General features: G+C 30.2%; 1 protein-coding gene and 1 long non-coding RNA gene across 3 annotated transcripts; both read left to right on the top strand.

The window, feature by feature from the left end:
• Window positions 1–4,796: 4,796 nt before the first annotated feature.
• LOC130801219 (uncharacterized) lies at window positions 4,797–6,014 on the top strand. Its single transcript, XR_009039534.1, has 3 exons — window positions 4,797–4,840; window positions 4,937–4,993; window positions 5,947–6,014. It is a non-coding gene; the product is annotated as an uncharacterized LOC130801219 (long non-coding RNA).
• A 2,366-nt stretch (window positions 6,015–8,380) lies between these two features.
• On the top strand, window positions 8,381–13,328 carry LOC130801218 (classical arabinogalactan protein 9-like). Of its 2 annotated transcripts, XM_057665014.1 has the most exons (7): window positions 8,381–8,791; window positions 9,719–9,817; window positions 10,841–10,888; window positions 11,060–11,104; window positions 12,172–12,216; window positions 12,789–12,839; window positions 13,098–13,328. In XM_057665014.1, exons 1-7 carry the CDS (start codon window positions 8,467–8,469, stop codon window positions 13,214–13,216), a joined length of 732 nt encoding a protein of 243 aa, XP_057520997.1. In that variant the 5' UTR covers window positions 8,381–8,466; the 3' UTR covers window positions 13,217–13,328. The 2 variants fall into 2 exon arrangements, with proteins under 2 accessions (XP_057520997.1, XP_057520998.1); XM_057665015.1 differs by lacking the exon at window positions 11,060–11,104.
• The last annotated feature ends 2,933 nt before the right edge of the window (window positions 13,329–16,261 follow it).

Below are 16,261 nucleotides of genomic sequence, written 5' to 3'. Positions count from 1 at the left end.
CATATGATGTATAAATTAGCCTTCATTCAATGAAATCAGACAACTTTTTGGAGCCTTGAATTTCAATTTATCATGGTATCAGACGCTTAGGAAAATCAAAAAAAAAAAAAAAAAAAAAAAAAAAAAAACAGAAACTTACAAACACAGTAGTTATCCATGGCTGGCGATAACACAGAAACTGCACCACCTCCTCCCCGTATGGATAACACATCTCCTTTTTACCTTGGTCCCCATGATCGTCCTGGCGATTTCATCACCCCAACTCGATTGAATGGTGATAATTACGATGAATGGGCAAGCGATATTCAAACAGCCTTGGAAGCCCGACGTAAATTTGGTTTCTTAAACGGAAAAATCACGTCGCCAGTTTTTCCTTGCACTCAAGAAGATTGGAACACCATACATGCCATGTTGATTTCATGGCTTATGAACACTATTAATTCTGAGGTCAAGCAGACACTCTCGAAATACAAAGATGCAAAGCGTCTTTGGGATACTTTGAAGGCTCGTTTTCGTGTGGTGAACGGTCCTCGCATTCAGCAATTAAAAACCTCAATTTCTCGCTGTGAACAATCCAAAACGATGTTCGTTGCCACGTACTTTGGTAAATTAACAGCTTTGTGGGAAGAACTTGCCAATTATGAACCTTTAATAACGTGCTCTTGTTGTGCTTCCTGCACTGCCGGAATGGAACACGAGAAAAGGCAAGACAACACGAGGTTGCATCAATTTTTAATGGGTCTTTATATCGAGTATTATGCCCAAGCTCGTGCTAACATTCTTTCCCAAGATCCATTACCTTCTCTTGATAGAGCATATCAAATAATTGCTCAAGATGAACGGGTACGCATTGCGAAAACTACCCAAGAAGACAAACCCTCTGATATCGTTGGCTTCGCGGTTCGTACTACTAGTACTGGTAAGTCAAGCTATTCTGACGTTCATAAGGACAAAGCAGAAAAGTATAATCGCTTCTGTACACATTGCAAGAAACGGGGTCACGCTGTATCAGGATGCTTTGAGCTTATTGGTTATCCCGAATGGTGGCCTTATGCGCCCAAGTCGCAAGGTGGTGGAGCAAGTCGTGGCAAACCACCTCCCTCTGGCAAAGGTAATATCCCTGTGCGTGCTAATGCTGTGGCAGAAGATCGTGGGTCAGTTTCCACACCATCTTCCTCTGCCTTCTCGGCCGATCAATGGAAGGCGCTTGCGAATTTTGTTGGTAATATCAAAATACCAGATGACAGGTTGAATGGTGAGTTTGATCATACTATGTGGATTATCGACACCGGAGCATCGCGCCACGTTACCTGTAACGATTCTTGGTTCTTGGATGTTCACAATGTGGTCTGTCCAGTAACACTTCCTGATGGGAAATCCTTGACAGCCACAAAACAAGGCTCTATTCAATTAACAAATGCCATAATACTTAAAAACGTTTTATTTGTTCCGGAATTACGCTGCAATTTAATTTCTGTATCGCAATTAATTGATGAAAATCAATGTACTGTACAATTTAACTCCTCTTCGTGTACTATACAGGACCAGTCGAGGGAGGTGATTGGAACGAGTGTTAGGCGGAACGGACTTTTTTACTTCGATGGTGTGGATCCAGTTCGAAATATTTCTGTTAATGCTGTCTCTTCAACATTGGAATTGTGGCACAAAAGAATGGGACATCCATCGGAACGGGTAGTGAAGCTCCTCCCTCCTGCTAGTGACTGTAAGGGAAGCTTAAATAAAGCCTGTGAAACATGTTTTCGTGCTAAACATCCTAGAAATAAATTTAGTTTAAGTGAAAACCGAGCCTCTAGGATTTTTGAAAAGGTACATTGTGATTTATGGGGATCGTATAGACATCCCTCCTCTTGTGGAGCTCGATATTTTTTGACTATTGTGGATGATTTTTCCCGTGCCGTATGGATTTATTTATTGCTTGATAAAACTGAAGTTTTCCATATGTTTATGTCATTTGTTGCTATGGTTGATAGGCAATTTTCTCAGACTATTAAAATAGTTCAAAGTGACAATGGCACTGAATTTAATTGCTTGCTTGATTTCTTCAATGCTATTGGTATTTTGTTCCAAAGGTCTTGTGTTGGGACTCCTCAACAAAACGGTCGGGTAGAAAGGAAACATAAACACATTCTTAATGTAGGAAGGGCTTTGAGATTTCAGGCAAATTTGCCAATATATTTTTGGGGCGAAAGTGTTTTAGCCGCTGCTCATCTCATTAATAGAACACCTTCTCCAATTCTTCAAAATAAAACTCCTTATGAAATTCTCTTTAATACCCAACCGTCTTATGAAATCATACGTACCTTTGGTTGCCTTTGTTTTGCTCACAATAAAGATTGCAAAGGCGACAAATTTGCCAGCATAAGTCGAAAGTGTATTTTTGTGGGTTATCCCTTCGGACAGAAAGGTTGGAGACTATTTGATTTAGACTTAAAGAAATTTATTGTGTCTCGTGATGTTACTTTTTTTGAAGAGATTTTCCCTTTTTATGACCCGATTTCAATTTCAATTTATCATATTTGCTTAACTATCGCATTTTCATTTTAATTTTCTGCACTAATTAGCTAGCTAATTGATTAAGCTATACTCTATTTATTCAATTGTTTTTTTCCTTTAGTCATCGTTTTCGCTCCTTAAATTGATCATAGTAGTATCAACAAACAAGTACACCAAACTAACAATCATCTTACTACTTTAGTTGATTAGTTCAATCAAACCCTTAAATTTTTGATTAAATAAAAGTGAACCCTAAACTTAGTTGGCATATAAGTTGTACGTATATAGTGATAAACTGACAATGTATAAAGTTAGTGGAGTACTATTACAAAAAATAGTGGGCAAGGAGTAATTAGTCTAAGTGTAGAGTATACCAACACATCGAAAAGTCAAACATGCTTTATTTAAGTCAACAAGACAATAACTATAAGCCCTCTTAATTAACCTCCTTATAAATACTAAAAACACGATTTATACATAAACTTCAACGTTAAACGATCAACTTATAAGGAAATTTAAAGATGAGAGAATACGTAGTAGTAATGGAGGTGGCAATGGTGATTGGACTAATAATATTGATGTCTACACAAATTGTGCCATCATCAGCACAACAAGATCTTCCCGGAGAATGCTGGAAAAAGATCGGTGCTTGCAGGAAAAATGCGATGACAGCACAAGAATTCGACGTGGAATGTTGTCCTATTTTTATTGATGAATTGAATAATAATACGACGTGTTTTTGCAGTCTTAAGCCAATTCTTGAACAAGATCCTTCACTTGCCGAGGGTGTTTCTCAGCTTCTCAACATTTGTAAAATTGGTGCTACGTTTAACGTTATTTGCTCTGGTACGTACGTTTTAACAAGTACTATCATCATTTTTCATTTATATCATAACAAATATGTTAATTGTAGCGAAAACAATGTACTACAACTAATAATAAAAAAGAAAAATAGATGTTAATATTCTAATATTTTACCTATTTGTTATCAATAATTTTAATTTTGGATTATTTTTTAATAAATCAACATTTGCCCTTACTTTGCTGCCAGCATATTAATAGGGGATGCTGATAGCAAACTAAGGATAAAAGTTGTATTATTATAAAATAAAGATTATGCTGATAATAAACTAAAGACAAATATTAGATTATTAAAACATAATCCAAAGGTATGATTATTTACAGCAAATAAGTGAAATATTGGATTATCAATATCAATTAATAAAACGGGTAATTTTATAGTGATTTGTTTTTAAAGCTAACCACTATAATAATGCAATTTTAACGGTTACTTTTTATAGTGTAAGAATTTGAATGATTTTTTTTCTTTCAAAATAAAAATTAATTTGAATGCAAAAAAAATTATGAAATGGCAAATGCATTTAATGAAAATGCTAGTTTTAAATAAAAACTTGACTTTGATAAGCATAATCAAATTAAGTTAAAATGGATTGAAAATATCAAGGAATTATAGCATTCTCCCAAATCATAACACTCCTTATTTTTCATTGATATTTGTTAACTTTTTTTTTGTTTGAGATTGTTAGAAAATCCTTATATTAATTATGAAAATCAAATTCCTATAACAGTAGTAAAAGAAAAAGGCCTCAATTATTAGACTAACCCATAATATATAGTCTCTAATTAATAACCTTATTATAGAGTGCATATATATATATGTTAATCATATGACTCTCACAGTGCCTTAATACCCTCACATGATATTACTTAATGCTATTTGTAATACTGTTTGTTAGAGTATTTTGGCCTTTTATAAAAAGTTTATTAGATGTGTACTTTAGCATGCTTGACATGTCATGCATCGTTTGTTTAGCCTTTTCTTTCTCATTTTTTTAGAAAGGAAAGACTTAACAAACAATGCATGACATGTCAAGCATACTAAAATACATGCCTAACAAAATTTTTACAAAAGGCCAAAATACTCTAACAAACACTTTACAAATAGCATTAAGTAATATCATGTGAGGGTAATAAGGCACTGTGAGAGTCCATATGCTTAACAATATATATATATATATATATATATATATATATATATATATATATATATATATATATATATATATATATATATATATATATATATATATATATATATATATATATATATTTTACACATTAATTCTATATATTATCTCAATATTATCACTGTGACGTTTATTTAGACCGAATTTAAGAGCTAGGATGATATAAACTTTATCCTTGTAAAAGTAATGTGGTTATTTTTTAATTTACACTTGATATTAAAAACCTGAAGGTGATGCACCAAGTGAAGCACCAGGTATATTGATGAAGCCACCCCCAGGTAATTATGTCCTTGTTTAATTTTCCAATTTCTTCAATTTGGGTTGTATCTTAGATTTTTTTTTTTGTTATTAAATTTATGCTTTTACATGTGAAGGGTTAACAGCAGAAAACATCACTGCTTTCAGTCCTGCTTCTAGTGAAAATAAAACGGGTAATTGATCTCTTGTCACTCACCTACAACTAGAAAAAAAAATAACTTTTGGCGATATAGGATTTAGTGGCATTAAAATAAATGTCGTTGATTTATATTTTTAGACTAATAATTATTGGTTTTATTTTAAGTTCAACTATAAAGTGATTTAATGACATTTTAATTGGCCTTTAGTGACATATGTAATTGTTACTATAGTCTATAGTGACATTTATTAGAAACGTCACTATTTTGTATTGTAAAAAGTTTTAGTATGATTTTTTAGTATGTTGCTAAACAATTTAATATATGTCATTAAATACACTATAGATATCATTAGAAATTTTAAATAGTGACATTTAAATTAAGATAAGATACTTGTGTTCTCAAGGATTGGAAAGGTGAGTCATTAATGTATTATTGATTATATTAATGATAAGATAAGATACTTGTGTTCTCAAGGATTTGAGGGGGAGGTATCCTTAGATACCTCATATTTCTTGGTTTTTTTTTACTTCTCCATTGTTGTGCTCTGTTTTTGGTGTTTATTTTTGCATTTGTTTTATGTTTGTTTATTCACCATTGTCATAGCCCATTTACAACAATCACTAAATATGTCCTATTTAAAGTAAGTTATGCTATAGTGTTAATTTAAAAAGGTGATGTGATTTGTTTGAAAAAGTATATTTGTCATTTGTTTTTGATAATACATAGAATTAATTGTCATATAATATAATGAATAAAAATATAGTACTTATACTTAAACATGAGTAAAAAAATATATTCTATAAAATCATTTTAGCCATCAAAAGCATATTAAAATTTATCTTTTTTTAATTAAAATATTTCAACATGTACAAATTTTTATAGGCGAAAAGAGTATAATAATCAAAAAGCAATTAAAAATACAATTTCTTAAATCTATAAAAAAAATGAACACTTGACAGAATATTACTAATATCTTTAATTTGCAGAAATGGGAAAACCCCAAGCAGGCGCTGCAAACAAGATTGCTATTACTGGATCATTCTCTAGCCTACTTGTTGTAATTACAATTTTTATGTTTTAGTAGATCGATCTAATACCAGCCAGTATTTCATAATTTTTTTCACTAAGAGTATTTGTATCGTAGTTTCTTATAATTTGCTAACAAATGTATGATGTATTTTGAAAAATTGGTTTAATAAATTGATAATCACTAAAACATCAAAATCATATTTATGCAAGAAAACTCGAATTGGTGTAATTTTTTTTTTTTATCTTCTAAAACACTTTTATTAAAGAACAGAATAATGTTGAACATGGTGACAATTTGAAGACCAAAAAGAACCGTATTATTATTGAATAATGTCTATACATATATCATGCAGTTTATACCATCTCACTGTGGCCATTGGCTTATAAGTTTCAATTTAATCTAAAAATCAATCCTTAATAACGTTGGGTAATGATTAAACTGAAGAGTCAATTCAAATTAAAATAAGCTAATAATAATATAAAAAAAAGATGGAGCAATAAATGAGAAGGAAAAATATTTACTCTGATTTAAACTTCTAAGGGAACTAAGAATTTTTTTAGCCTTGTCCAAAACATTTTTATAAGTGGAACTATTTACACTTTAACTATTTTACATTATTGAATTTATGGCTATTGATATAATTATGGGTTAATTGGTTAAATTTATTTATAATTAAATTATCATGTTAAAATTTTTTTTATTACAAGGTAGGGTGCAGAAGTGTTAGAATATATAACATATTCTGGAGCCTCAACCATAAGCTTAAACTTTTGGTTGAGTTGGTTCTTGATATGGTATCAGAAGCCAACGTGACAAGAGGTCAAAGAGGGCCTATGCTGCATCCACACTTCTATAGCCCAATGGGCTTTCGTGTGAGGGGGTGTTAGAGTATATAACATATACTGGAGCCTCAATCATAAGCTTTAGCTTTTGATTGAGTTGGTCTTTGACAAGAAGAGAACTTAGAGGAATTGAACCCAAGACTTTACACGGAAAAATAGTACTTAAACAAATCCGATTATTTCTCAAGTAATTTTCTTTAAATATCAAAATATGTATTCATAATTAGTTAAAATTTCACATCACATTTCATCATATTCAACCGGCTTAAAAATCATTTACATACCAAATACCATTTTTGGTGGATTAACCAACTTAAAAACCAAAAGTTAAAAGGTAACCAAAAATTTTTTTTCAAATATACTCTTTGAGTTGGTTTTCAATAGCATTTGATTTTGTACCACACTTTTTTTATTAAACATCTAAGAATCAACAACTAATTTTTTTACCAAATATATCTTTTAACATCTACTTGGAAAACTGAGTTAACCATTACAAGGATGTATAGAAGTAATTGATTAGCAAGGAAGCCAGATTAACATAATTGTTTGAAACTAAAATATGTAATTGCCCATGTTGAGATAACAATTAAATCTAGCAAATATCTCGACAAGTTGAAACGTTAGAATTTCCCTATTTTTGAAATGTTACAACATTTTATTCGAAAAAATTATTAATCATCATCATACATAATGTATCCCACTTATAGAAAACTATGGTCAGGGTCTGGGGAAGAAAGAAAGACGACAACTCATACCCATAGAGGAGAGTGCGGTCAAAAAGTCCCTCAGCTCGAGAAGGTTCTTCAATGGGTCGGATATGAGTCGGGCCGGAATTAAGCAAATATGGACTGGATTGGATAAAGATCGTTTAAACTTAATATGGTTTGCATGGGGCGGGCTTTAAAAGCCCGACTCGGCCTGTTTTTATTACTCAAAATTATTATAATCCCCATCAATCAATTTATAATAAATTAAATTATCATTTATAATTAAAAATTGTAGGAACGTTAATAATCCCCTGTGGCGTGTCATTTATAATAATTAAATTATCTATTAATTATGATATTTACAAAAATTCGTTTCTGATTTATATTAAGCCCTTATATATCCCGCTTTATTTTAATTATAGTAGAGCCTGTTTTTGGCTCAATCAATTTTCAACCTAGCCCTTACAAAACCCTTATCCCGACCTGTTGAACATCCCTAATTATAATTATCAATATAGTACTCCGCACAAAATCAGACTCCGGACGCAATATAGCGGACAACCATACCCCTACGGCCCTACCCCGCCAACGAGAGAGCAACGAGCAACACATACAGTCAATTAAAACATTATATTAATGTTAAATACAATACTAACCAGAGGTAGCTGCGATTTATCTAGGATCACATCAAAAGAATTAGCTGGTTACAGGCAATTTGATAATGTGTCAAAATTTAGTGGAGAACTACTACTATACAAATAATCGCCGGCCGATCGTTATTAATCTAAGTGCGGCAAACTAAGTACATATATTATAACATTCATAAAATTCTTAAATTAGTTTATTGTGTGGCCAACCCCACTATAAATATTTGTTACATACACAAATTAAACTATCACTACGCAAAATTACGAGCCATAAATTAAGATGAAAACTAATTACGTAGGAATGGAAACGGTAATGATGGCAGGAGTACTTGTATTGCTTATGGCAGTACAATTTATGCCAGTATCAGCCCAACAACAGCAAGGCCCCGCATTTTGCTGGGACAGGATCATGACATGTCGTCGGGGGGCGATGTCGACTCAACAATTTAACGATGTTTGTTGTAAGGTCGTCGCACAAATTGTGTCGAACGAGACGCCTTGTTTTTGCAGCATCAAACCTGTTGTCAATGAAACTGCTGTCCAAGGCATCAATGTGCTTCTCAATTCTTGCAATATCAATGCTCCTTTTGACACTATTTGCTCTGGTATGTTTCATTCGTCATTGTACTGTTGTAAGGTCATGTAAATACTATATTTGATCCAAATTTAACCATGTCTTTTATACCTAAGTACTCCACTTCAAATTAAACCTCATACAACAATATAATTGATGCATATATCCTTATGAATAGAGGTATTCAATGGACTGAGACCGGTCCCGTCAGGTCAAATTTTAAATGGGTCGGAGCGGGGCGGGTCAAAACGCATTCAAATCCAATTCACTTTGACCCATTTTAAAAAAGTTCACATGATAGTTTTTTTTATTTTACTTGATGGCCCATTGGGCGTTGAGTATATAAAAAAGTGGTAATTTTTTGTGGCAATCAATTCCTATAATATGACCCAGCCCGACCTGACCCTTTACACCAAGGCCAGTTAATGACCAGATCCGTTATTGACCTGAACAGCTAATGACCTGTTAAAATATGTTCCGAACCTTGATCCGTTGGGTCAACCCGCCTTGTTAAGCACCTCTACGTAACATGACTTTCTCCCAAATCTTTATTAGATTTTTAAGGTTAACGACTCTAATAACGTAAAGTTTTCTGCTTTATAATAAGCCATTAGTATGAATAATATTTATAGTACATAAATGTTTTTGATGAAAAATATGATTCATAGTCCTAAATGCGTAATACAATTTATAACTAGGTGGTAGTACTGGAAAATTAAACTTTTGTTCGGTGGGTTGATATGTGATTGGTTAATAAATTTCATTATTTTTATACCATTTTTAATTAATACTTCTATAATTAACCTTTATACATATATATTTCAGGGTCACAAATATCAAAATTTATAAGTAAATTTATAAATATTTTGTGATTATTTTTTTTTTTAGTGTATAGGTGGTAGAATTAGAAACTTGACTAGATGCTTAATTTTATTTGTTACTTATATATTTTATGAAGGTAATCCTAGATCAACCTCCCAGCAAACTCCATCTGCACCTTCCCCATCTATGTCTGCTCCATCTCCACCATCTCCATCTACGAGTGCATCATCTCCAGGTAATAATTACTTCTATTTATTTATTTTTAGAAGCCTAATCTGTGTTTTTGATAAAATTGTTTTCGAATTTACAATCAATTCATTGAACAAAAAAATTCATACGACAATTATATCATATTTAACAATAAGCAAACACTTCTCATAATTGATAATAATTGTCGATCTAAATTAAAAAATCACATCATCAGTATGATGATATTTAACACATTTAACTATCCTCTTTCACATCATTGTATGATATGCTTTCAATCTCATATAATTTTTTATACCGAGATTGATATATTCCTTAAAATCATGAAAACTTTTACCTTTAAAATTTATTCTAAAAGTATACTCTAAAATTTAAATTATGAAACGAAACTAATAAATGGAGACATAAAGATCCAAATTGATTGGAATGACCTAATAAATAGATACAATAATTCTCCTATTGAGAAATGGTAGAGTTTTATTCTAAATATATATAAATAAAAAATATTAAAGTAAAGAAATTAATGACTTACTATAAATGATTGCTTCAATATTTCAAAAGGAAAATTGGAAGTTCAGATAGTTTTTATTAAATATTTTTAGGTTATAGGCATTAGATATTTTGGGGTCTCGGTCTCAACCATTAGTTTAAAATTTTGAATGAGTTGGTTTTGACATGGTATCAGAAGCCAACGTGATAAGAGATCATAGGTTCGAATATCAATCACCCCTCGTTTAAAGTGGAATATTCAGCCCATGTACTGCGCATCTACGCTTTTAGCCCAATAGGCATTCGTATGAAGAGGCATATTAGAGGATAACATATCTTAGAGCCTCAATCATCAGCTTAAACTATTGATTGAGTTAATTCCTAAAAGTTCAAGGAAGGAATAATGCTAAGTAATCGATCTCATGACTTTTCTTGAAAAATAGAATAATATTTACTCTGCAACAAAAACAAAACCGATTGTCTTATATATTATTGGAAAGTTTATTACATTCTTATGAAATAAAACTGAATTTTGTTATTATGCGTTTTTTTTTTTTGGAAGGTCCAAGTTCAAGTCCCCCAGATTTGACTCCCCCTAACCCACCACCAGGTATTTAATTTCCTCCATTTTATTAACAGGTTTTATTAAATAAATTCAACTTTTTAAGTGTTAATTTCATTCTATATCTATACCAATGCATGATAATGACTTTTCAAACAACTTTTTTTGTAAAATAAAAAAGTTTATATGTTAATAACATCCAATAATATTGATCTGAAGGTTCTAACATGAGCCCAAGTGCAACTCCTACAGCTGCAACACCAGGTAGTTAACATTTAATTTACTTCATTATAAATTATGATGTATTTCATTTCAAAGAATTTTTAGATGTTAAAATTTCAGGGCACTCAACCCATGTTTTTTTCATCTCAAAATACTCTCTTTATTCTCAAATGTTCATCTCATTTAGAATATTTCACTTTAAAAATATATTTTTTACTACGGTTTTTGAGAGATATATAACAAAAATAATATATCCATTAGAGATCTCCTTATATTCGTGTTAATCTATACTTTTATTATCATACATTTTTATAATTTTTATTGATGTGTAATTAGAGATATTAAAACTTAAAAATTGATTTGCAAATTGTGCAAAAAATAAATAGGAAGAACAAAAAAACGAAGGAAGTAATACATATATCTATATAACATTATTATTTAAAAATTACGCTCAACAAACGAAATTTAACGGTGAAAGTTAACCAATTTAACGATTATGTAATCTAAAAGGTTGATTGTGTGAGTATTAGATTTGAGTCACTGATTTTTCTATTAATCAAAAAAAATTCATTCGATAATAAAACTTTTTAATTAACAAATTCTTCTAAAAATTTTACTTTGATAAATGTTACTCTCTCTGTTCTTTTAAGTTCTTCCACCTTACTATAACGGGTAGTTTCATAAGTTCTTTCACTTTACAATACTTTCTATTTTTAGAAAGTTATAATCCTACTTTTAATTTACCCATTTTCTTTTATTTATAATTATTTTCTCTCTTATACTTTCAATACAATTATTACTTCACACTACTATTTAATTAAAATAATACCCACTACAACCTCATACTTTCAATACAATCATTATTTCACACTACTATTTAATTAAAATAATACCCATTATAACCTCATATTTCCAATATAATCATTACTTTACACTACTATTTAATTAAAATAATACCTACTACAACCTAAAGATTCTATCTTCCTTAGTATGTGTGAAAAACCCAAAGTGAAAGATAAAAAAGAACGGAAAAAGTATTAATCAAATTAAATGCTAGTAACAGTCAATAATATTAAATTTAATGATCTTAACTTTCAAATTACTTGAAGGTGAAGCTCCAAGCCTTGCACAAGCTCCAATGATGCCACCTCAAGGTATTTTTATATAATACATTTTCTTTGTGAAATACTTGCTGCATTACGATTATTTATACTATTTATTATGTAATTCAAGCTTATTTTAGATGTTGCGGTTAATGTGCAAGAAAAAATATAGTCAAGTAGGATATTGTTTGAATCGTCTAATAGAATATTTTTCATGATATTAAATTTTTTTTATTTTAATTACTCATAATTTGATATATAAATGATCAAAATAATTTGTATTTTATTTTTATTGAGGAATTAAAATTTTCTAAATTTTGTGCAAAAGTAAAAAGTACACTACTTTAAAATGAAGGATATAATTCTTTACTTATGTCGTCTCACCGTGAGACGACTATAATTAGGTCAGCTCAAACTATTTAATAAAAAATGCTTCATATATAAGTGTGAATTCAGATTTCTTTGATTTTTTTATGTTTTTTTATGGGCCTTTTCATATGGTCTCGTCTTACGGTAAGACATTCTCTTACAAGACTTGTTGATTGTTTTTGTATAATAATTATTATAAAAAAAAACAAAAAAAAACTAATTAATCAGTTTTCTACTTTAAACTACGATTAAAGGTGAAGGGCCAATTACTGCTCAAGGTCCAGCTATAACGGAAGCACCACAAGGTAATTAATATATGGAATTTTCATTTGTGATAAGATAATACATGGAATATTTATGATTTAACCACCGTATCATTATTAAAAGCCATAAATTCGAAGATTATAGTTTATAGGAGTATAATATTTTTCGATGTATAAATATAATATTACATCCATATTTCCAACTCAACTGAAAAGTTTAAATTAATAGTTGTAACTTTATAAAGATATACTTCTAAGACAATTCACTTTGGATTAATGTTGTCTTTTTTTAATGTAAAGGGTCAACTGAAAGCCCAACTGCTTTCAGTCCTGCTCCTACACCAGCTGGAAATGCGAACAAGATTGGATCAGTTGCTGGTGCTAGCCTACTTGTTCTCTTGGCATATGTCCTGTTTTAATTTAGTAACTGGAACTCAACTCCTGTATTTTTCTTTTGAATAAATGTATACGCTTTGTAAAGGGGGATTTTGGAGTTTCCCAGCAATTGAATTATGTGCTTTTGTTATTTTTTGTGAGAATATTTATATATTTATATTTTTATGTTTATTTTATAATCATGAATCATGGAGTATATGTCATATGAGAGTGTAAAAGAAGGAACAAATTATGGTATGTGGAAAACTTTTGCTAAACTAGGTCACCTAATTAATATCTGATTAATTAATTGGTAGTTATTTATTTATTTGTTATTGAAATAGATTAGAAAATCCTTACGGATAATAAAAGAAAAAGAGAACTAAATCTTCATATAGCAGGTGGTAGGAATAAAATTTCCATGAGAAAGATGAAAAGAAAAATCTTTAGCCATTAGACTCACCCATAAAACCTTAATTAATATCCACTGTAACTCAGTGTTTTTTTTCAGCTAATTTATCTTGATTATCAAATTGCTCTTTTAAATAATTATTTTTGACATATATAGACACTTTTTGTTGTGATCCCATCCTTAGTTTGTATATATGGACATCTTTTTATAGTAGTCCCCACCTTAATTTTTATATGTGGAAAACTTTTTATTTAGATATTATACTAATTTGTAAATGTGGACACATTTTTGTTTTCATCGTGGTCTACATCTTGCCTAAATATATGTGTAAATACCAAATAAGATGTTTGCTGTTAGAGTATGGATCTCCCACACAATGCCCATATTGGGAAAAATTTTGTAAGGTTTTTACTCTTACGTGAGAGGAAATTTTTGGGCCTTCCTCATAATGGGCATTACCGTTTAAAATAAATTTTAAAATAAAAACTGAGAAGTAAAGAGAAGAGGTAGAATAAGAAAGTAGGAGGAAGAATATAGTGAGAATTTTTTTAATTTTCTTATTAATTAGATAAATTAGATTAGTAAATATTTCTAAAAAAAATTAACGTGGTCCAAATGAAAAAATATAGAGAGAGATTGGTGAGGAAATATTTTTTTACTCCCCATTGACTGTGCTTTAAACTAACTTTATACAGCCATGGGCCCATGAGTCCCACGTCATCTATTTCTTTATAGAAAAAAATGTTTAAAATAATCTCGCTTATTGTCCATCTACTCTGAATAATCCTACTATTGATTATTTCTAAATAATCCAATCTTTGTATATTATTTGCTGACAGCACCTCTTTTCACAATTCAACCGGCTATTATTGGTACCTACCACCAAAGAGGAGTATGGTTAGGCCAACGAAGAAGCATAAAGAGGAAGAAGAAGTGAGTATAACGACTAGTAGTTACCTGCAGTTGCTAGTTAAAATGTCAAAAGGGGTGATGTCAGGAAATAATACACAAAAGTTAAATAATTTAGAAATAATTAATAGTAAAAATTATTCACAGCAGATGGGTAATAGGTACAATTATTCTAGACTAATTTTCCTTGTTTTTGATATTCTGCTCTAAGTTAAGAGTGTTAGACCTGTAACTACTTGTATTATACTGCATGTAAACTCCACTTAGATTAAGTAGATGTCTTAATAACGATTGACAAATAATAAATTTCGATTTCAATCAACAATGGTATGTGTATGTTCACATTATTCTAGTATTTTATATGATTTTTTATATTTATAAGAAAGCAAAGAAAAGAACTGAACCGATGGCCGATGGTCCGACACGCCCAATCTGGGATTTGAACCGCTAGGAATCGCCTACTAAATTGCTAAGGAACCATGTTGAACCTCTTAGAACTGAAACTGGAACTGGAACCCGATGGTTCGAATCAGATTTCAATTTTTAGGAACCGGAATCGAAAACGAAACTGGGCCAACTCGGATCGTGGCTATCACTAATAATACGTATAATAATTTTAGGAAAAGTTACCTAGAATAATCCAACTTATTCATGATTTTCCTACAATAACCTCACCTATGGATTAACCATGAATAATCTTAACTTTGAGGTGTATTTTTCTAGAGTAAACCCGGTAACCGGATGACTTGCTATAGCAAGTTCTATTTTTTTTTACAAAAAAGGACAAATTAAAATAAAAAGTGGAAAAAAATGTTAAAAGAAAATTAATGATCTTTTTATTATTCAGAATTTTTTATGTAAATTTTTAAAATATTTTCTCTAATTTTAAATTAATTTTTCAATTTACTTTTTTGGTGAATTACCTACTATAGCAGGTCATCAGGTTATCCAAATTTACTCTAGCTAAATACCCCCTAATGTTAGGATTATTCATAGTTAATCGATAGGTGAAATTATTGTAGGAAAATCATAAAAAATTGAATTATTCTAGGTAATTTTCCTAATTTTTATTTCATGTGAATATATTTGCTAATATATCAATATCTATGTTGTGATCATTTAATTTTGCGCCACCTTCCTTTAATTAATACATTCAAATATATTGTCAAAGTTTATTAGAATTGACAAACTTATGAATATTCATTGATTTATATAATGTAAATGACAGGGACGAGCAAAATTATAGATATAATTATTTTTAAGGGTTTATTTATTTTAAAATTTTATCAAACTTTTGGCACCTAAAATAAGTAACTAAACCATGAGTGTAATTAGACCCTTTGTTTTCTAGAGACCATGTACAACTAAATGTCTTGCACTAGCCAATCAAAAAGTTTAGGAAAATGACTACAAGCACCTAAAAAAAGTGTCAATGGAAGGATCTTGAAAAAGTTATACTTCAAGATACAATAGACTCAATCATACTGAAACTGACTTGAATTACAATCTCCTCTAATACCTAATAATAATTATAATAACTCCTAAAAATTAAAGCATCAAAGTCTAAACAAATAAAAAAAGCGCAACCAACTATACTTGTTCATCATTAAAATGTAGAACTCAAATTCCATTAGAAATTTACAAAAATATTTAGTTAATAAAGGAATGCAAAAAAAAAAAAGAAAAAGTATCTATATTAAGAAATTATATAAACAAGTAAAATAAATTAACGACAGGATCACCTGTCCACGTATATTTACAAATTAAA

This window comes from Amaranthus tricolor, chromosome 15 (assembly GCF_026212465.1).
Source record: "Amaranthus tricolor cultivar Red isolate AtriRed21 chromosome 15, ASM2621246v1, whole genome shotgun sequence".
NCBI lineage: Eukaryota > Viridiplantae > Streptophyta > Magnoliopsida > Caryophyllales > Amaranthaceae > Amaranthus > Amaranthus tricolor.
Note: the sequence above shows the minus strand (reverse complement) of the source record. Positions and strands in the feature narration are given on the sequence as shown.